The sequence below is a fragment of the Cuculus canorus genome, chromosome 1 (assembly GCF_017976375.1).
Source record: "Cuculus canorus isolate bCucCan1 chromosome 1, bCucCan1.pri, whole genome shotgun sequence".
Lineage (NCBI taxonomy): Eukaryota > Metazoa > Chordata > Aves > Cuculiformes > Cuculidae > Cuculus > Cuculus canorus.
Window position 1 is genome coordinate 166,382,496 of NC_071401.1, and position 21,943 is coordinate 166,404,438.

Consider the following 21,943-nt stretch of genomic DNA (forward strand, 5'->3'; position numbering starts at 1 on the left):
TTTCTTCCATCTTTGCTAATTTGGTGATTTTCTGTGTGATCTTTAAATACACGTTAAACCGACGGTTATCAGAGTACATGGCTCCAGAGTAAATGAGAGATGCAGAGAGAGTAAATGAGATGCATGACTTTTTTGGCAGCTCTTCTGTGTATGTCTAGCCCTTCATCAGCTTTAGAACTCCAAACAGGAGAGTGGGAGGCCCATGTTTTATGATCAGATATGTGTATAAATGCACCTTAGTTTGTTTTCAAAGCTTTTCAAGAAGATGAGTGATCCATATGCAAACTGCCTGTTTTTTGTTTCTAGTAGCCTCATTAATGTAACACCAAATTAAGTTCCTTGAGATTTACATAATAATTATGCATCATGCTGCATATGCAAAATGCTGTTCATTGTAGTGACTCTGTGGAGTTACAGGCTGTTGCCTTACTGATGCTTACATCGTCAGCTCCAGAAGACAATTGCAGTTTGATTGTAGTAGAAAATGCTGATGTGAAAAGTGTCAGGTGTATTTTTAGTATTTATGAATATTTGTTAAAGTGTGAATGGAAATATTCTCCAAATAAGAGATTAAAAAAAAATTCTCATCTTTACATTGTAGTAACTAATTTTCTGTTATGGACAGTGAATAAGGTTAATTTTTAAAAAAGTTTTGTGACAGCTTGAACTGACTTCCAAAGTATTGACTGTATCAAAAGCTGTGAATATCAATAATATATGTTATGCTGGGTATTTTCAGAGCTTTTATACAAAAGCAGGAATGGGTTGAAACTTAACACTTGTAACATATTTGAGATTAATTTTAATGATCACTTTTGTTCCTCTCTGTTTCTGTGGAAATTCTGAGCAGGATTACAAGGAAAGTACAAGCTTTTTTTACGTACGAAGTGTCATGGTTCTCAAATTCTCTATTACTGCCACTACTTATGTCTTTCTTTTTTTGATAGAGAAGAAAAAAAAGTGACTTGCATAGTATATTTTCTTTGAAGTAGGATTGATAGCAGCAGAAGTTGTTATTAATGCCCTTCAGGGTGTAAAAGTGCCATTACCCAGTAGAAGAAAAAATTTAAATGTATGTTTAATTTTCTAAAGTTAGGTAGTAAGATGTATCTAATCAACACAAATATATGTGTTCCTGCAATGGTTTGTTGTTGACATAAGGTGACATATAGCATGTTTATTACGGTATAGCTAAGTATGAATTGCTAAATAACTCTTGTGTATTTAGGAATTGTAGCTGTATTCCTGCCTAAATATATTGTAATTTTTCCTAAATTCCTATGGGCAAGAAATAGCTTTCATACTCCCAGACCTTCTAGGTAAGGATACCCCTAGAACATCATTATGCATTGTTTATTTGTGTTGAATTTTTTTTGTGCAGACTACTACATCAATGTAGTATGCAGTGCTAAACTACCTAGAGTGTCATGGATTTGGTAGAGATTGTGGAGAATTTTTTTTTTTTCCTACTTATCTAAAAGTGTTGTGGGTTTTTGTTTGGGTCTTTGGTGTTTGTTTATTTTTTCTGTCTTACTCATCTGTAGTTCTTGAAGGAGAAGACTGGGTGAACTGGTAGAAGGTTCTGAAGAAGTTGGAAGACGAATGAATAGTACATGCCTTACAAGCCAATCCTGCTTGAGAGCCCGGCTTCTTGTCTGTCCTTTCCACCTAATGTCTATGTACATGCATGAAAAGAGTACAGTGTAAACCACAGATTTCTGTGCCAAACAGCTTGAGAAAATTAGACTAACGATCAGGTGTTTTGCACAGCTTGGGCATTCTAGTTTTCCACAATCAGCTCTCATGATCTTGTGGTTTCCATCTAACAACTTTTATCTTGCTGCATATTGTTTTCAGCTGTATACTTTTCATGACATGTTCAGATATTGTTGTGAATTTAAACATCGAACAGAGATTTTGGTAGTAAAGTATGTGTCTGTTCTGATTTCATCCAGTCAGACGAGGTCTCTCTGGCTGTTCCATGGACCACAAACTGGCAGTCAAAATCCAAGGTGTGGTTAAGGTATCTGATGGGCAGACTTACTGGATGTGAAAGTAGTGGGTTGGTGAGATGAAAAAATACCTCAAGGGACAGTCAATCTATTTGTATGTGTTAGAGCAGTCAGTAATGTGGTTCTGCCATCACAAAAAGCCTGCATTAACAAACAAGTTGTTAGTCAGTGTCTTTTACAAGTATTTATGAATATACCCATCACTGGGCGTGGTAAAGTGCTGACACTTGCAAGGCCGTGCCTGAGTTGGTAGCAAATTTCAGCGTCTGTTAGGCAAGGAGGGGAATATATCCATTCACCATGACTCACCTGAGGAGTCCAGTGATACCAGGACTTAAGCAGCCTCTTGCGTATCTGTGATCTGTAAGATTCTCAGTCTTGCAAACTGCCTACTTGGCTTCTTATTTTGTATTATATTATAGTCGTCAAACTGCTAAGAGATTAGTTGGAAAGGATGCCAAATAGCAATTGCTGTTTTCCACCGAGGTTAATGGCAGATGTACTTTTGCCTGGCTTACCAAGTTCCAGGTTTGAAGCTTGGAGTGCGTTGATGGACCCAGCTGTAGTAGCAGATAGGAAGTACTAGTTCTGATGGTGAACCTTCCTCAAAATTTGCCTTGTTATGTTAATGTGAAGGACTGCAAAAAAAATCTTTTCCATATTTATGCTTTAATACAGCAAGAACATTGAACTATTCTGTAATCAGACCAGGTAGAAAATCTAATTTTTCTATACTTTATGTATCTTTACGATGTATTTCAGGAAAATAAGACCTTAGAATGCTAGAATACAAGTCAGAAGTAAAGCATCTGTTTTAGTTTTGTGCCATCTACAGAATGTATGTGGCCTTGCATTTCCCATTTTTTCTTTTTTTGTTTGCCCTGGAAGCAGATTACTAGAAAACAGAGGTTCTTCCAGGTTTCCAGTATGCCCATCTGTTGCCAAGACCTCCTAGTGTTTTTGCACATGAAAAAAATGAGAGGGATATGGTGTGATGCATTTGAGGTTACCAAGCTTGGCACATTAAAGGAGTATGTTATGCGACTCGCTGCTAAAACCAGAACAATCCATGTTGTTGCATATGTTCATTCCTCACTGTAAACTTAGTAAGCTGTTCAGAATTCTCTGTGGTGTCTGTGGCTCAAATACTTGTCTTGAAAGACCAAAATTATAGCCATGTATTTGCATGTATTTGCTATCATATCTGTGATCGAATTGTATATGCAAAGGAGAGGGTGAATTGTAAATTAGAAAAAACCCTGTAATGTTAAAAGTAATTTTTTTTCTGGAGTTTTCAGACAGGTTTCACTGATAACAGGCTAGTCGCTTAAACCTGACTTTGGGGTATGCCTCAAATGAAAACAGTATTTTCCCTACATTTGACATGTAGGTAAACATGTTCTGTTAGGGAACAGTATGGTCAACAGTAGTTTAAAACTGGACTTCTGGGGCAAAGAAATACTGGAAATTTAGAGCAAGAAGAAAGGCTTGTGAAATCATCGGAGTTCCTTAGGATTAATGGATAAGTAAAGTAGCTATCTTTACATATATTCTGTGTACGGAAAAGGAGAGTAAAAACCTATAAAAAGTAGTTGAAGAGCTAGCATTTAAGGTGGGATAAGCTTTTCCTTTAGATAGGAAGCTATATATAGGAATCTTTTTTTTATTTCCTCGTTGGATGACAGTAGCTGTTCCTGAAATAGGGTTGTTTAAGAACTTCCTCAGAATTGCTCTTTGATATGCAAAGCAGTATCTGCAAGGGTTTCAACTAATACAGTAAACTTATATTGTTATTAAAGAAGTCTGAAGTCACCAAAAACCTATTCGTCTTGTGATATTTGTTCTTAAAGGGCAAATTTAAATAAACCTTTGAGTTGGTTCTGTGTGGCAATATTATCTTGTCCCATTAATTTTGGAACACATAGGAAATGTAGGCTTGTAGGCTGGAAAATGTTCATTGTGGGTCCTTTTCAGATGTGGCTGTTTTTCAGTAGAACTATTGAACTTCAGGAAGTAGGAAGTACACAATTTAGAAATTGCTGCAAACAAGGAATTTCAAACTGTTTCTAGGAGAGTATGAACTAGCAGTTTCTTATGCACATGCTTTGAGGAAGAGCTAAAAATCATGCGTTCAAAAGTGGGCTGTCTTTTTATGTACAACTGCAGTATTCTTTTTTTAATAAGATTTCTCTGGCTAAAAAGAAAGCTATGAATAGTTTCAGACTTAACCTTGGCTCAGTGTTTTAAAGTACTCTGGCAAAAAGATGCAGCAGCATCTTTTAACATTTAACGTTGTTATTTTTTTTTTTTTTATCCTTTTTTTATTAGAAAGGTGGTGGTAGCTTTGGAAAAAAGGCTTTTTTCTTGGTTGATGTAACACCAACAGCCAGTACTCCAAATACTACAAAAGGAAAAAAAAAAAACCGTCACCGCTGTTATGTGAGTAACACTTGAATGGATTGGTTTGATTCCTTTTGAATGGTCTTTGTCCTGGTTTGTAGTCTAACTGCACATGCATCTTGTTGCACATGTATTCCTTCCTATACCACTGCTCCTTTTCCACTAGTTGTGAGGGGTGATCATTGTGCTCTCAGGCCCAAGCACAACTAAGATTACCTATCTGAATGACATATCTCTATGTCCTGTTTTTGGAGGATAGTATACTTCAACCTGAATTCAATTTAAAAACAAACCAAAAAAAACCCAACAAAACCGCAACATACTAAAGCAAAAAAATCACCAGAATTTAAGGGTTTAGAACGATAAAGCTAACTATGGTTTGCGAATAACTGATCAGCTTTGACGTGTGAACCCTAATAGACAGAAGGCTGTTATTTTCATGTGCTTACAGACTGGACCCACATTATCTGGCTAATAATAGCTCTTCTGTGTCTTTACAGATGCTACCCCTCTCTAATTTTGGGAAAAATCATATGTATTTTTGTTCAATCATCTCTTCTTATTCTCAAAACTAAGTCAGTGTTCAACTGATTGTCGCTTTTTGATAGCTTTGATCCCAACAATTGGCAGTAATCAATGCTGTGTCAGCCACTGGTCAAAAAGAATGCCTTTGACCTGTAGTTATCTTATTCTTCCAAGGTGGAATCATGTTTTCAAACAGTCTAATACAAAATAATTTCACCTTTTGATCAGATCACCCATATAGTATTTTTTAGTAAAACTACTGTTTAATAATTTCTAGTGCTTAGGAAGTTTATGAAAGATCAGCGAAAATAATGTAAGATAAAGTTCATTTGTAGTACCATTTTTGCATGTTGTTTTTCTTTAGACGGAGCTCTTGTGAACATGCAATGACCTTGGAGTAATTCACAAACTTGAGAAAAAACTGACTTTTTCATGAACTTCTGTAAACAATGCAAATGAGTAAAGTGTGAGCTTCGATGGTAGGTTCAACCTTTTATTATTACTAATGTCCTCCTTTATTTACGCCTATCTTGGTGAAATTTCCTGTTTGTTCTTCAGAATATTTGAAACTGGGTTTTTTGATTGCTTTTGAAATATTTTGAGAAACACCTTTAAACCTAAAAAACATTAATAATTTACACACTGCTTTCGTGATAACTTAGTATTCTGTGTTAGTATGTTAAATTTCTCAAGGTTCTAGAGAACTTAATTTTCATAGTTCTCCAGTTTGCAGCATTCATTTGAACTGTACAGCCGTCTGCTAAAAAATACATCACAATTTATCATCAGTCTTCTTTTTTTTTAGTAAAACATTAAAAGTAGCAGTGTATCCAGTTTGTGTGAAGGCTTTCTAGGGGTGAAACTTTTTTATTAGGGTATTTCTTTTAAACACTAAATTCTGTAAGATGGGTGACGTTTGAAGAACACTTTCTATCTTGTTGATATTGATATATGTACTATCATTCATTTCTATAATATTAGATGTTTTAATTTGACATTATCAGTTATAGTTTTTATCGGTACATCTACTCAAGTTTCTGTCCATACGTTTCAGCTTTTTTCCATGAAAACTCATAGAGGAGATGGCTGATGTAAGCCTAAAGGAAGCAGCGCTAATAGTTGGTGTGGTGGCAGCCTGCTACTGGAACAGTCTCTTTTGTGGCTTTGTTTTTGATGATGTTTCAGCAATTTTGGACAATAAAGATTTGCATCCTTCTACTCCATTAAAAAATCTGTTTCAGAATGACTTCTGGGGCACTCCAATGTCGGAGGTAAACTGTTTGTGAAACACTTTGTGGCATTTAAGAAATGAAAAAAAACCCAACTTGCAGAGAGTTTTTACACTTTTTTCCCTGATGTAGTTTTAACGGAATAGTTTGTTTCTGATAGGATTTGGTGGTGTTAGTGTTTTGTACTATAAGATCAGGAAGAGATGTTGCCTTTATTTGTTTCCTTTCTTCAATAAAAATACTTTTAAGAAAATGAAGTCCTGTATCACATTTCAAGATGATGTGTGTTAGCTAATTCCAGTGTTAAAATTCGATAATACTGACCATTCTCCCTTCTCTTGCAAAAGCTGGACATTGATATACAAGGGTGCTCACTTCCAGTTGTAGCGTGGAAGGAAAGATAACACACTTTAAAAAGCTAGGAGTTAAGATATTGGGTTTAATCCATTAAATTTATTTGAGCGAGTATGTTTATGTGAGTTGAGAGATTTTGGTTTGTAGCCCATGTAGAGTGGCTGGGGTTTTTATCTGAAAAGCTGCATTGGCATTAAAGTTGTTGAAAAGGTAATGGCTGAAAGATTTGTATATAGTTTAGAAAGTTACATGTGGTGCTGTTTCCAAGCAAATGAGTAAAAATTCTCTGACAGTCATAACTTTTTACCTGTCAAGGCATTCTGCCTTGTAATCTTTCTCTTTTCCTGTGTCCATAACATACAGGATTATTTCTTTGAGAGGTAATAAGTGCTAGCTTTACAAATAGACTTTGATAAACAATTTTCATGTAACCCTGTAATTAAACTTTTCAGGCTGTCTTCCAGATGTCATGTAGTCCTGTTGTAGTCACTGAGAGTAAGTGGGTTCATAAACTCCTCCCAGTAAAACTTCAAGTACTATTTTTCAGTATGATCGTACTCCAAAAACCCCTTGCCATGTGAAGTGAGAGAAAGCCATCTCATTCAGTGTTGATATTGCACTTTAAAACAACTGAAAGTTAATTTTAACTAAATGAAGTCAGATTTATTTTATCATTAATGGCTTTTAAAATATTATTTCCTCTCTTGCAGTTTTATCTGTATGTGCAGTTTGGTTCTCAGTGGTCCTCTTCTGCCTCTCATCTCCCATTTTTTTCTTAGATTTTCTTCCTTTGTTTTATTGACACATTCAGAAAAATATCAAGAGGCTGTGGCTTGATGAATGCGTTTTGGAACAGGAAGAGATGGCATTAAGTGTAGCTTTTAAAAGGGTTTATGGATGGATTAACTGGCAACATTGACATATTGACTCACAGACGTTAAAATATGTATTTAATACATTTAGCTGAGCGCAGCAAATATTTTACAAAATACTGATCTAAATGATGAAATGGCAGAGTAATTAAAATACATGAATAACGTATTAAAACTATGTGAAAGTAGGAAAAATAGTCAGAATTCACTTCTCTGTTTAACATTATAATTTTAAATGAAGTTTTCATTTTGTTCACTAGATTACTTATTTTTTAGTATAACTGATCTCCAGGTCTTTATTTTGAAGGTAGATGCCTGAGAATAGAAGAGGGAATCGTGTATGCATAGATTTTTAGAAAGATATTTTGGAGTCAAAGTCCTTTTATAATTTGGTGATAACTAATTGATTTCTTTATTTTCTTCTAGGAGAGGAGTCATAAATCTTATCGTCCGCTTACAGTTCTTACATTTCGCTTAAACTACTTGTTTAGTGAGTTAAATGCAGTGTCTTACCACTTCCTAAATCTGGTATTTCATGTGGTGGTCTGCATAGTCTTTCTCAAGGTCTGTAAGCTTTTCCTAGACAACAGGAGCAGCTTAGTTGCAGCTTTGCTCTTTGCAGTGCACCCAATACATACTGAAGCGGTAGGTATAGCTGTGATGTGCTTAATTTGTTCAAGCTTTTAATCAACCTTAAATTTCATGCTTTTTTTTATCTCTTTATATATTGTAAGTCCAAGAAGTGTGTGATTTTACTTGTACTTACTCTGCCCTTTGCAATGAGTGGTGGAAGTGGCAAATTTTAAAGTTGGGAGTTGTTTGATATTCCGTGCAGTTACTGAAAAATAATAGAAGAACTATTAATTTAGTTATTAAATAACTCGAGCGTCTGCTATGAACATTGGCTTTTATGATGATTGCTCCCTTAACTTATATAGATATTTGTGTTCTGTGATGATTCATCCAGTTTCATATTTTGCAAGTACTGTGAATGCCTCTTCATTCATTTCCAGAATCACTAAGTACTTCGCTCTAGCTAATAACCGAGTCTTTCTCTTATGTCAGTGGATCTGTCTCAGCAGGACTTTTTTCTAGGATTGTAGTTGCTATGCTACATCCAGCTTAGGGCCATTCTATTTGAACGTTCTGTTTTTGAACATATCTGATACAAGAAAGGGGAAATACATTTTGCACTGCTCGTATTTACCTTTCCTTTGATTCTAAAGGAGATTTTCACTCTTAAGAAAAGCTTTGTTTATATGATTTGTCTGATTATTGACTCATTAATGGTCAACCAGGCTTGCAATGTTGTGGAGTAAATGGAGTCCTGTGATCACCACTTATTAGCTTTGTTTCCACCAGAAACACTGATAAAGCACATCTGTGAAGTTCTCTGCAGTTATTTCTGCAACACTTGGATTGGCTTTCCTAGATTCCAGTTCACATGTGTTGCAATGCAAACCCCATTATCAGTCTCTTATGCTATTAGCTGATTTTCAGAAAACTGAAGAAAACTTTTGCTTGTTTAGAGATGTTATGTCTGGTTTTTTGGTTTTTTTTTGTTTTTTTTTTTTTAATGATAATGTGGTATTTTTCCGGGGTTTTGGGATGTCTTGCTACTAAGAAAATGAGATGGGTTTACTTTTACCTTATGTTGGGGTTCTTTTAGTCCAAATTTCTCTGGGTAAATAGGTTGCATGTCTCTCGCTGTCTTGTTTTCTAAAGACACAAATCCCTGTCAGTAGCAATTCAGTAGCCTGCATCTGTGTATTTTGAGGAATTAAGGTCATGGGCTTTGTAATTGGCTGTTGTTTGGGCTACAAATATAGCCTCGATAGAAGTTGTTAGTGGCATGTTTAAAAACGCAAAAGTTGAACACACACAAATTTTTGCTTCCTTTGGTGCTTGAAAGCACAAACCCCCATAAAATCTTGAGTAGAATATGAGTTATAAAAATAATCTGTTGATTTCATTTGTGTTTTTCTTTGAAAAAAAGTGTTTTAAATTTCAAAATATGACTTTGCTTCTTTGTAATAAATGTGGTAGTGTCTTTACAGGAGCATTAGCAAGTTACTATTGACTTCTGTTAGTGGTTTATGTCTTAGATAATACTGTGTAATTTTATCACCAAATATGATGATTCTTTATGATGCTTGAACTGTTAGATTCTGTATAACAGTAAAACAGTTGCTTTCAATACTGTGCAACAGAGTTAGCAAAAGGTACGGTAAAAATCTTACAAATACTGTGTAATGAATGCTCGTTGTGTAAGGCAATGTATTAAAAGGTTATGAAGTACAGTTATGAAGCAAATTGGTAATAAGTATGCAATCCCTGGTATTAGCCACATGAGGGCACTTTAAGACTATGTGATTGGTAGAACTTGATGCTGTGCTTAAAACAGTTGGAGACTCTGAGGCACGTTGACTATCTTTACAGCCACGGGATGTCAACTAACCTTGTGAATGCTGGAGTTTTCACTCATAAGTCACTTTTGTATCCAGAAATAGAACGTCTTTTGTTGGCTGGGGACTGTGGAGCCGCACCGGCACACTTGCTTTGTTAATAATCTCTTTCAACTGATCTACAGACAAAAGTTCTTTTAATTTCTTTTTTAATGCTGGACTGTTTTGGGATCCAGACCAGGAATTCTTGAAACATCTTAAAACATTTTGGCAAAACACACCTGTATGCTATCCAAAACATTAACACCTTTCACAGTTGTGAAACATGCTCTGTCTGTACATGATTCAGTGAGTCCTTTGGTAAATATATGCTGCTCCCAATGGAAGCACCGGAGCATGATTTCAAATTCAGATTTGAATACTGTTCTTTACAATATGACATTGGATATTGAGTTACTTTCTCTTTTTTATGTTGTGCTGGGTCAATCGTGCTTGGCCAAGAATATACCTAGCAATAAAAACTTCTGGCTGGGTGTGGATGGCTGAAAGTTTTCAGCATCGTCATAATTGAATGACAAGATGTGAGGGTTTTTTAGCTAAATATGTCTATCTGCCTTGGGGTACCGTGACATTTTTCAGCCATCTTACTTGCAAAAATGTGGGTGTAATCAAAGACACTACAGAAGAGGACATGGGGAAGAACGACAGTCCTAAATGGTAGTCAGCACAGTGGCTACTGCCGTACCCATTAACACAGTGACCTGTCTTCCATCTCTGGCTGTTGGTTACACCTTAAGAGTTTTTGAAAACATCACCTGAAAGACAAATTAATCTGGATTCCATTGGGTGTCCAAAAACAACCTTCTCCCTTATGAATTTTAGCACTTCTCCAGATTTTCATAAAATCCATTCTTTTCTGTCTCCTTCCCAAAGGAGGCAATACCTGCAATTTTAATGTTGCCAGCCAAATTGTCATTCAGAAAACTATCAGATCTGTAGTAAAGCCATAGTTATTCTTTAACTCCATTGCATAAAGCTTGCTTTCAACTTGTTTGTAATGCTTGGCTGCTCACTGAAGAGCTGCAATAGCACCAGTCAAAGGAATGCTTTCAGATTCAGATCTATTCAGTCAGTCAGAAAAGGTACGAACAAAAATAACATTCATAGTTTCTATACACCACTCTCTGCAGGATGTATATGTGCAACAGCCCTTGTTAGGCCTCACTTAAAGCTCCTATAGATGAAAGCTAGTTTCTTCCAAGCATTATGAAGAAATCAGTTGTTAAAATGCTGAAATTCTGCCTTCAATGCTATTTTTGGCTGATATTACTAAAGATAAAAAAGTACAGCATTTCTCAGTTGTTTTGTTAATGATGATTCTTAGGAGCACATCAGCCATAGGTGGCCACCAGGCACCTGCATTGTTGTGTTCTTGAATTCAGTACTGGTTGATCTGAAAGCAGCTTTACTCTTCTTAGCCTTTTTGCTTAGTTTACAGGTCTTCTTTATGTATGTCCTGACAGTATATTAGTCATGCACTGTGCTAGTACAAGAGTAGTCACTAGAAGAGTAATTTTGTTTTTTCTTCTTTTTCTTTTCAGGTAACTGGAGTTGTGGGCAGAGCAGAGCTTTTATCATCTATCTTTTTTCTAGCTGCTTTTTTGTCATATACAAAATCTAAAGGGCCAAATAATACCATAGGTAAATGGTTGGCAAATATATACATGACTTAATTTTTGTATCACTGATAATAGACCTCTTAAAATGTTAATATAACTCTATTGGTTATTCAGCAAGTGTGTACAAAAACCCCTTCATCCCCAAGATTCATGTAGTACTACTTTCCAACATATATGCCTCTTTTTTTCTTTCAAGACTTCAGCACTTTTTCAGTTGCTTTGTAATACCTAGAGCAGGGAACTCGTGCACTGACTTCTGTTAATGCGAGTAAGTGGAGGCATGCCGAGATGCCTCAGTCACGAGCAAGCAGCAGAGTTTCAGGGGAGATGTAGGAGGCTACAAATTGAACTTCTGAAAATTCATGACTCGCTGTGAGACATTCTACTTGAAAAAGTGTTCTGGTCAATTAGGAAAGATTGCAGGGTTTTGTTTTCCTGGCATAGATGGATCATTTGCCTTTCATTTAATTCTTTGATTTAAGAGGAGACGGTTTTAAAACTGATACATGTTTATTAGAGTATAGCTAGTAATCTTCCCTTTAATAGGAAATGCCTTACCAAAGAAGTTTATGGAACTTATGGAACTAGTAGTATGTTCAAACGGGTAGAACCACATTTTTCACTTTAGGTAATTTACTAAATGTTTGCTTTTGTTGTAATATGAAACATTTTCAATAACATCTTTATTTGCAGTGTGGACTCCAATTGCAGTGACTGTGTTTCTTGTAGCTGTTGCAACGCTGTGTAAAGAACAAGGAATAACGGTGGTGGGGATATGCTGTGTATATGAAGTATTTATTGCTCAGGGGGTAAGCTGTCGAATAATTTTAATGTCTTCTCTTGAATTCTGTAATGAGACATGAAATACTTTGAAGTGTCATATTTCAGCGCAGATTTTTGCTAGTTAAGGCTAATTTGATAGTTACGTTATTTAGATTTTTTTTTTTTACTCAACTGGTGTTTAACGTGCATTGTCGTGGTGAGGGAATGCAGTGACTTCGAAGTTGTCTTTTATAGGCCGTACAGAGATGTTACCATATATACTGAGTAAAGAATCTACATCTTAATGGAAACCTAAGGTTTTAGTCGACTGAAGTTTGCAAAGACAAGCGTGCAACAGTCTTTGTTAAAGTCTGAGGTTCTTATTGGTGGCAGATTGTTTTTAATCCCTGTACTAAAAATAGAGAACATCTTACCTACAAATGCATTTAATCACATTTTAACGAATAACCAGACTTTTTAGTGTAGTCTTATTTGAATCATTAATATTCTTATGTAACTTGTTCTTAGGATACCTTTAAATTATCAGACTAGAAATTGATTTTGATCTTAAGCATTGATGTTTAAGTTAGTGGTATCTTTTGTTTAAAGAAAGGATGTATTCCTGCGATTAAATAATTCTTGGCTTTTTAATAGTCAGATTATGCAAATTAAGAAGATTTGATTGCGTAGTCTAAGAAAGTTATCTAGCTTACTATCCCTTAATTACTTGAAGGAATATTTTGCAATAACTGCACCAGTAGAAGCCAAAGGATTTTCTCTTTTGGGGATTCATATTCAAGGCTAAAATACCGAAATCACATTATTTCATGCTTACAGAAATATGCGTAGGTGTTGCTTTTGCAAGTATAGTGAATAAGCACGTAATTTCAAACGGGATTTCTAAGGAAATCACTGGTATGTGACAGTACTTTTCAATTCAGTCTTCCTTTCTTGTAACTTTTGATCTGATCCACAATTGGTGAAAGTTTAAAGAAGTTCATGTAAGTCAACTGAGTAGAAAAGGTAAAATCCAAATTGAGGCATCTTGTGAGGGCGCAGGTATAGCATGAACTATGAGTTTGACCAGTTCTCAAAAACCTATTAGTATCTGTAGTTCAGCCAACTAGTTTATGTGAAGCATTAAATCCTGTGCACCACAAGACATGAAGACATAAGAAAGAAGTACACGGGGAAAAAACTGGGGTGTGAAATAAAAAACTGTGTAAGATCATAATGTTCGTGAGGCAGGGAAAGATGAGTTACTCCAGAAGAGGCATAAAGTAGAAATCCAGAACTAATCAGAAAATGAAATTTATTTCTATATTTCCTGAGGAGTTTTGTTTATTGGACAAGTTTTCAGAGGCACTGATAATTCTAAAAATTATTCTTCAAAATCAATTTCATGATCATACTTGATTTTTTGAAGTCTCTGAAGGTGGTACAAATATTTTAATCTGTCAGTGGAAAATGCAGAACTTCAGCCATGCAAATTCAGCTATGATAGTGTTAGCAAGAATGCTTGAATAGACTTTTTTTTTTTTTTTTGTTAGAAGACTTCTTGAGGGGACTTGTTGTGAAAGCTTTAAGAAGCTAGGTTAAGTAACTATCGGGAGGAAGTATTTACAGAAAACTAAGGAAAAAAAAAAGATTAGATAGCGCATTTATCTTGCAGATTAGTGAGTACACATTCTGATTATAATTTTTCTTCCTTTGCAGTACACCTTGCCAGTGTTGTTGGACACAGCGGTACAGATTCTTCGAGGGAAGGGCAGTATTCCTTTTTCTATGCTCCAAACACTGTTGAAGCTTATAGTCCTGATGTTCAGTACACTACTTCTTGTAGTTGTCAGAGTCCAGGTTATCCAATCCCAACTTCCAGTGTTTACAAGGTAATAGTAAAACCGCTCATTTACAACTGCTGATATATACAGTGCAACTTGATGAGGTCTGAGTTAAATGGCCAAAAATACTTACGGGTTTATTAGCTTATTTTAATATTGGTAACAATGACTGTACGATATTACATTTTCTGTGAAATTGGTAGTTGGTATATTTCAGCACCTATTGACAGGAATGTCCAAAATACTGAGGGATCTGAGGAGGCATTAATTTTTAAAAACTTAGGGTTGTTTGTTCACCTTAGTAATTAAGAAATTAAGTTTTATTACTGAAGTATTTTTCATTGGCTATGATTTTGAACCTTGTCTGAGTACTCTGCTTCTTAGTAAGTTTTTTCTCTTCTGCATATTCTTGTTGGTTTAGATATGCAGTACACAGAAAGCATGATTGATGCAGTGCTTGAAGATAAGTGAATGCAAATTAGAACTAAAAAATTGTAATTTATCTTAAAAGTGTGTGAGCAGTGTAGAAATAGAAGAATCTAATTTTTTTCTCTGAAAAATAAGGTAAATATTAAAAACATTAACATGTACTGTTGAACCTAGCTTTAGGTGTAAATCATTGTTTCTTCAAGCTTGCGTTATGTTCTAAACCAGTTTCTTAAACTTGGAGGAGGCTCTGTCCCATGCTAAGATGAATTATTGTGTGCGGTTCCCAAGTTACATGCTTGACTAACACAGGAGGGTTAGGATATTGTACTTGTCTGCAATTGGTAGTTCTAGTTATGTACCTGAAGTTTGCTGATTCCTGAGCACGAAGTGGATCAAGACGAGATATTTTCTTTTTTTTATTGAAAGTTCTTTTTTCTCCTTTCTTTTTCTTTAGGTTTGATAATCCAGCTGCTGTTAGTCCATCCCCAGCAAGACAGCTGACTTTCAACTACCTCCTCCCTGTAAATGCGTGGCTTCTCCTCAACCCCTCAGAATTATGCTGTGACTGGACAATGGGAACTATTCCTCTCGTGGAGTCTTTGTTGGATGTTAGAAATGTTGCTACCCTAACCTTCTTTTGCTTTCTGGGATCTTTGATTGTCTTCAGTCTCCGATACCCTGGGGATTCCTCCAAGGCTGTATTGATGGTATGAATGATGCATTGTTTTTATTCTTTCTTTGAGAGTGTAAGTGGCTCAAGTTGTTTGGTCGCGTGCCCAATCTGTTGTGACCCAGAAATATTGCATGCATGTGCTTTTGGGCTAGAATGACACATAAGAGGAAGAGCAACAAAACTGTTAAATTGCAGTAAAATATGTGGCTCTTTTCAGAGGATGGAGAAGAATAGACAGGATATGGGAATTAATTTCCCCATTGTTGGGTGTTTTCAAACTGTGTTGTGGCCTTTCTCAGATATTCAGAACTCTACTAGCAAATAGGATTTTTCAGTAGAACTTAAATATATTTTAAGGATCAGAATGCATTTCTGTTCTGCAAACTGTTTTTGTTATTTTGAGTGTTTTTTGTAGGAAGGGTCTTCTGAGATCATTCAGTATAGTGAACCTCAATGACACTTAACACAGTATAATCATTATTTAACCAAAGTTGTTTTCCTTTCATATATACCCACATTGTGTGTATAACCTTCAGTAGGATGCTGATTTTTTTTTTTCCCAGACTTAGTATCTAAATGCCTGGAAGCAAATTTCTTAGGAAATGAGAGTGCATTATTTTATATTAAATATTAATTGTTATGTGCCATAACATGCAACAACACTGCAAGCCAAAACGTATTTCTGCCTTCCAGTAAACCGTTAATGTCCTGATATAGACTGGATAGTCTGCCAAGAGAGAACAGTTTCTTTCTTATGGCTTCTCAGTCTAACTTATTAGAGAAATCATAGTACCATCTTTAAAGTGAAGAAAGTGAGTCTTTGTTTAGTGATACCAGTTTACACAGATCATGGTAATGTTCTAGATAGCTACGTTGAATTTGCTAGTTTTATAAAACTTTTTTCTATACTTTGTTCTCAATTCTGTCAGTAAAAGCACGAATTTGTGCTGGTCAAAATAAACTACTACTATGGTGGGCATGAATTCTCTGTGCTGTTCACGTGAATGACGTGTGTATAGTACAATGGTGGCTTGGTCATGGTTGGTACCATGATTGATTGCAGTTTGAAACATCATACTCTGACTGTCACTCAAAGGAGTAATAAAGGGCTTTGTAAAGAGCTTCAGCCTTTACAATTCTCTAGCATGTTTCAACTAGTTCAGTGAGAGTCTGAGGTATCATGCTGAATCCTGGTCGAAGAGGAAAATCTCAAGTTACTCGAAGAGGAAAATCTCAAGTTACTCTTGTTTGTGAGATCTGACAAGGTACAACTTTTGACCTGCTGCAGAAATAAAGGTGTTTATTTAGACTTTGCGAAGAAGGTACAAAAAAGAGGGATCCAAAATACAGAAGAGAAAGGAAGTCTCAAGTATGTCTGAACATGTCTTCTGTGTTTGCTGGTGTGGATATGGATTTTGGTGCGGTACTACTTGAGGAACAGGACAGAAGAAAGGATTTCTTCTCCTATGTCTTAAAGTGCCAGTAGACACTGCACAGTTCTCCCCAAATAGAGTCTCAGGATGAACTCATTTTTGGAAGATGCAAAAGCTGAAGGACTCATTTTCAGTCAATTTTCATCTATTTGATAACAATCATCTCCAGGAAAAATAGCTCTGGTGAGTGGGTACATTGTTTGATTTTGTCTTATTTTAATTTTTGCCACAGGTTCTAAAATTTTCTTTTCAGAGTAATAGAACTATAGGAGAGTACAAAACAGATACATTTCCCTCTTTTTTTTTTTTTTTTTTACAAGCTAACAATATTAAACTAATAAAATATGGGATTCTATATTATAAATTGGAACACATGCTTTGGCAAGTTGATAGTGTTTTACTGCTTGAAGTAATCAATTATTCTTACATTAGGCATACCATGGAAACTGTGTACGAGCAGTTAAATTCTCTTATTTTCTGTTTAATCAGATACCTTGACTGGCAGACTAAGTGACCTTTATAAATAGGTTACACAGTAAATACTGAAAATGTTGGGTTCTAGGAATAGTACTGATCTAGACTGACTTGGGTGGCTTTTCAGTAGGTTTCAGGATCAAGCTGTGATCATGGCCCTTGTTTATTCATGGAATTTCTTGGTTATAGACATTACTTTGTTGGCTGGCAAAATTTAATAAAAGCTTTTTAATATCTTTTGATATTTGCGAAGTCTCCCAAATAAGGGTGCTTTACCTCCCTTCTGATAAGACAGCACTCCATGCTACTCAGCTGCAAACTTTGGTGGCTTGTTACTGTGCAGATGACAGGAACAGACAAGTATCCTTAGTTTTCTTGAAGTAACATTTTAACACTTTCATATGTTGTGCAAAGACATCAGTACTTATAAATTTAGGAATGTTTATTTCTCTACTCCCTATGGTTATACCTCACTCAGGCTTTGAGATGTTTCTTTGTGAACTTTTGACTGGTTACTTGGCCGTTCAGCTACTCTTCATAGCTTATGGTGATATTTTAGAGTTTTGTCATATGTTTTTATTCTCCAGCATGCTTTAATAGTTTCTGTCTTTTGGGTTTGTTTTTCTTTTTTCCAGTTGCCTTGACCAAGGTATTTTTTGAGTGGAGCCTCTGGATCTGCTTAAAGACTGTGATAAAAAGAGTGAAGGAACACAAAGGAATGCATTTTTATCTGCAGTAGGGCTTTGAGTTTATAGCCCAGGAAATTATACTTGAAGGACAGCGTACTAAGGAGAGGCAAAAGGATCGAAAGAGAAGTTTGGCAAAACATTGTGTAACGTTTGTCATCAGAGGAGCTGCACAGAGCAGAACATGCGAAAACTTTTTTATTAGATGCCTAGATCGTAAGGGTTCAGCAGAGACCAAGCACTTGCTATGTCAGCTGCAGAAGCCTGGAAAGAGCTAGATTTCATTATGCATATGTTGACCTCATGGGGTTGTGGGACTGATGTCCTTGCTATATAAAAACCCCAAAGCAAACCAGAAAAAACTGCATTCTTTGAGCACTAATGTAAAATAATAATTGTTAAACTTCTTAAGCTGATTTGAAGAATTCAACTCTTATCAGAAGATTTTGTAAAATAAGCTAATTCGTTTAAGCCTGTGTACAAGACTTACATATATTTTAATGCTAAATACAATTTATTCACCTTGCAGTAAAAACATTTGCAAAACAGCGCATTGTTTGCTAAAATACATTACAAATGTGTTTGTATATTTACCTCTGTGTATTTGCTTTTGTACTTTTTTTTGTACTGTGTATTTGCACATTTTGAGCAAATGTGTTTGCTCAAAATACACTGAAATGCAGAGTGATACTGCCACTTCCCATAATCCACCCTCAAAAGTGTGAAGGCATTTGCTATGGCTAAATTAAAACCTAATACAGAGTACTGGCCTGGGGATAGCAGGATGAATCCTGCATTTCAAAGGGGGTTGCAAATATTTTTAGTAATTTTCTCTGTTGAGGCTTTTATAGATTGGTAGGTACTCTGAGGAGCACGTACTGTGAAAATGTAAAGGAGAAAGGAGAAGAATGTGAAATTATGTTTCTATTTTGGCCCTAAGTAACCAATATACACTTTATTGTGCTTGTGATTTTTTTCAAGCCTCATTCATATATTTATTTCATGTAGCTTAATGAATTGCTGTGGATCAGCTGAGCTGTGTTAATGATCCATGTGCATGTTCTTGGCCCTTTGAAATAAGAACTAAAACCTTCAACTTGAAGCTTTAAATCAGTGCTGCGTTTTAATATGTGAAATTGTGGAGTGACTTTCAAACTGGATGTGTTAAATATTAACATGGAAAAGGCAATTAAAGTTATGCTTAACTCTGGACAGAATGTCACAACCAATTGTATTGAAGATATCTTTAAAGTTCCTCTTACTTTCTCTTTTCAAAGAAATATTCTGTTTCTGTAGGGATTTTGTATTTTGGAGAGCAGAGATTTTGAAATAATTATTTAAGTCTTTTTTCTGGTACCAGAGATTGTAAAGCTGCTGTGTAACAGTCACCCGGGACTTAAAGCAAATGGTCACGTCCACTTCCTTTGCAGTAGATGGACTTCTCTGTGTTTTGATGTACACACAGTTTGTTAAGATTTCTGTCACCACACCATAAGCTGCTTTTATTCACTGTCATCTTAGATATTTCAGAGTGCTATTTGTGTACTGTCAAAACACTGATGTTTATTCTGTTGTCGATTCTGATTTTTATGTTATTTCCTCATGTATTGATAGAAGCTGAAAATGGACTGAATTGTAAAAAGAACTGCTTTATGCATCATATAAACCGGTATAAGTTTTTAGTTGTTATCAAAGAGATGTCCAAGGTTCTCACTGTCATGTTTTCATATGTGGAGCTCTTATTAAAACATTTTTTTTTTAATTTGATATTTGATCCTAGCTTTTTGTCATACATCTGCTCTTTTTAGTAGTATAGAAAAGCAAGTACGCTTGGCAGCCCCATCAGTAAGGAATAGTGTCATTTGCAGGTCAAAACTTGCCATGTTCAGAATGGTCCAGATTTTAATGTTTTAAAGAAAAAAAAAACATAACAACAAAACACCGTTCTACTGTGTCTGTCTTGTTTTTGTGGGGTTTTTATTTTGTAATTGCCTTGTAATTTGTTTCCTGAGTACAGTTTGTCACTGCCTAATTTTGATGTCTATTTCATTTGTATTTCTTTTCTAGGCACTCTGCTTACTAGTGCTACCATTCATTCCTGCATCAAACCTCTTTTTTCCTGTTGGATTCGTAGTAGCAGAACGAGTGTTGTATGTTCCTAGCATGGGATTCTGCATTTTAGTAGCACATGGATGGAAGAAATTATCCAATAAAAGGTAAAGTAGTGTTAACTGGGAATAATTAAACTAATCTCTCTTAATTTTATAAAACATAACTTTTTTAAAGCTTTCTCAGTAGAGCTTTTGCTATTGTGAATTTATTATATTATAGGTGCTCTTGTGTTTCAAGTTCTTGATAAACTCAGTAATGTGCAAGAAAATGGCTGGCACATGAATAAATGACAACAAGGAAGTTTTTAGGAGACCGGTGGATTATTCTGAGGCTGCTATAATGTTTACTTAAAAATATATGTAACATATTTTCTATTTTGTATGTATGTGTGTGTATATATATATATGCACACATGAAAAAGCTTCAGACTGCACAAAACATTTCTAGAACGCAGTGTAACTCGGATTACACGTTGCTACAAAGTGGACTTAACTGATGAGCCTAGTAGTATAACCCATGTGTTTTAGGAAAAGAGACACAGATATTTTCTGTTTAAATTCTGGATTTTTTTTTAAGGATTAGGCAAAAAATTTTCTTGACCAGATTTGATTTGTGTTTTATTCAAAGGTGATTATGGACTGAAGTATATTATCATATCATTTCAACTGAAATAGATTATGTATACTGAAGTATGTATAATGCATGTATATTGGCCCACAGCATTATTAAACGAATCTTTGTTACTGGGGAAATTTTCAGACGTGCTATGCTAAGAATGGACATCAAAGCCATTCAGTATTTGTTAAACTAACTGGTTTTTTTGGATAACAATTTTTCCTTAGGAAATTATTTTCTGAAAGCACATTTTACACATAGCTTTGTTTTTTTCCTGCAATCTTCTACATTGATCTGCACACACCTCCCTCTGACCTGAATGCTTTAACCTTGTTACCGCAATGGCATCCTGATGCTAGTTTCAGGCAAACAGAAAAGCAGCAATTCCCAGTCTATGTTGTCGGCTATCATTAGAGATGAGGTCTTGTAGTATAACTAATGCTAACTCATGCTGCCAAAGCTGACAGTGCTGGATAGTGAGAAATTAGTGATACCTTGTGGGAGTGAGGAGAAAGTATCACAAATCCCACTATGAAGCAGTAAAAATAGAAGCAGTACGAGAGAAGACAAGGAACCAGGACAGGACAGCTGGGGAGAAAACTCAGGCAGCAGTGTCATTTACTACAAAACTGTAGGAAATCAGCAGTGTAAAAAAATCTTAGGCTCTTTGCTTTAGAAATATGGGGGGGGGGGGAAATCCTAAGTGGGGATATAGATTACTGTATATGACAGTTCTCATTGGTCACTTTGCTAACATTTTAGAATTTCTCTCTTTATTCTGCTGTTCTTTTTATTTTTTTAGTATTTTTTAAAACTCGGCATGATAGTCTTAAGCCTGCACAGCATTTTATATGTCTAAAAAAACATTTTTATATTTCTGCAAGCCCCTGTGAAGTATCTAGTGGTGTGAACAGCTGTTGCATAAGGAAAGTATAAGAAATAGCTGACAATGGTGAACCGCCTAGGTCTGCTCATGGAGTCTAGAAGAAGCTTGTTCCTGACAAGCTTGTGGCAGACAGTGATTTCTGCACCAGTCTGCAGCTTGAAAAATAAAATTGCTGCAAAGACACCAAACCTTTCTCCGATTTAGATAGGACAAGAGCACTACAATTTGCTTATGGAAGATTGGGTAGTCTGCACAGCAGAACTTTCTATTAAGATGTCTTCTGTGGTATGGGAAAATTGGTGATGTGTGCAGTAAAGATTTTGCATGCAATTGTCTAATATGAAACAAAAGGATGGGGTGATATTTTAGTTGCTTTTTTCATTTTTTTATCATTCTGTACAGTGGTTTGAAGAACCTCATTGTTTGATATAATAGTGTTCATTGCTTCAAATTACAGACAAGCTCTAACAGAGGTATAATTTGCATATATTTTTGTTTACGTTATATATGTGGATTGCATTTGTTCTTCTAAAGTGAATTCTATAATGATAAAAAA

General features: G+C 35.5%; 1 protein-coding gene across 2 annotated transcripts in view; it reads left to right on the top strand.

Moving 5' to 3' along the window:
• The window catches only part of TMTC3 (transmembrane O-mannosyltransferase targeting cadherins 3), a 35,504-nt gene that overhangs the window by 3,111 nt on the left and 10,450 nt on the right, over nt 1-21,943 (top strand). The window contains exons 2-10 of one of the 2 annotated variants that reach the window (XM_054068787.1): nt 4,341-4,451; nt 5,302-5,416; nt 5,992-6,208; nt 7,819-8,037; nt 11,399-11,498; nt 12,170-12,285; nt 13,955-14,127; nt 14,963-15,215; nt 19,842-19,990. In XM_054068787.1, the coding sequence (XP_053924762.1) occupies nt 6,020-6,208; nt 7,819-8,037; nt 11,399-11,498; nt 12,170-12,285; nt 13,955-14,127; nt 14,963-15,215; nt 19,842-19,990 (1,199 nt within the window). In that variant the 5' untranslated portion in view covers nt 4,341-4,451; nt 5,302-5,416; nt 5,992-6,019. The remainder of the gene's footprint in view (nt 1-4,340; nt 4,452-5,301; nt 5,417-5,991; nt 6,209-7,818; nt 8,038-11,398; nt 11,499-12,169; nt 12,286-13,954; nt 14,128-14,962; nt 15,216-19,841; nt 19,991-21,943) is intronic. The other variant, XM_054068797.1, reaches the window with a different exon arrangement.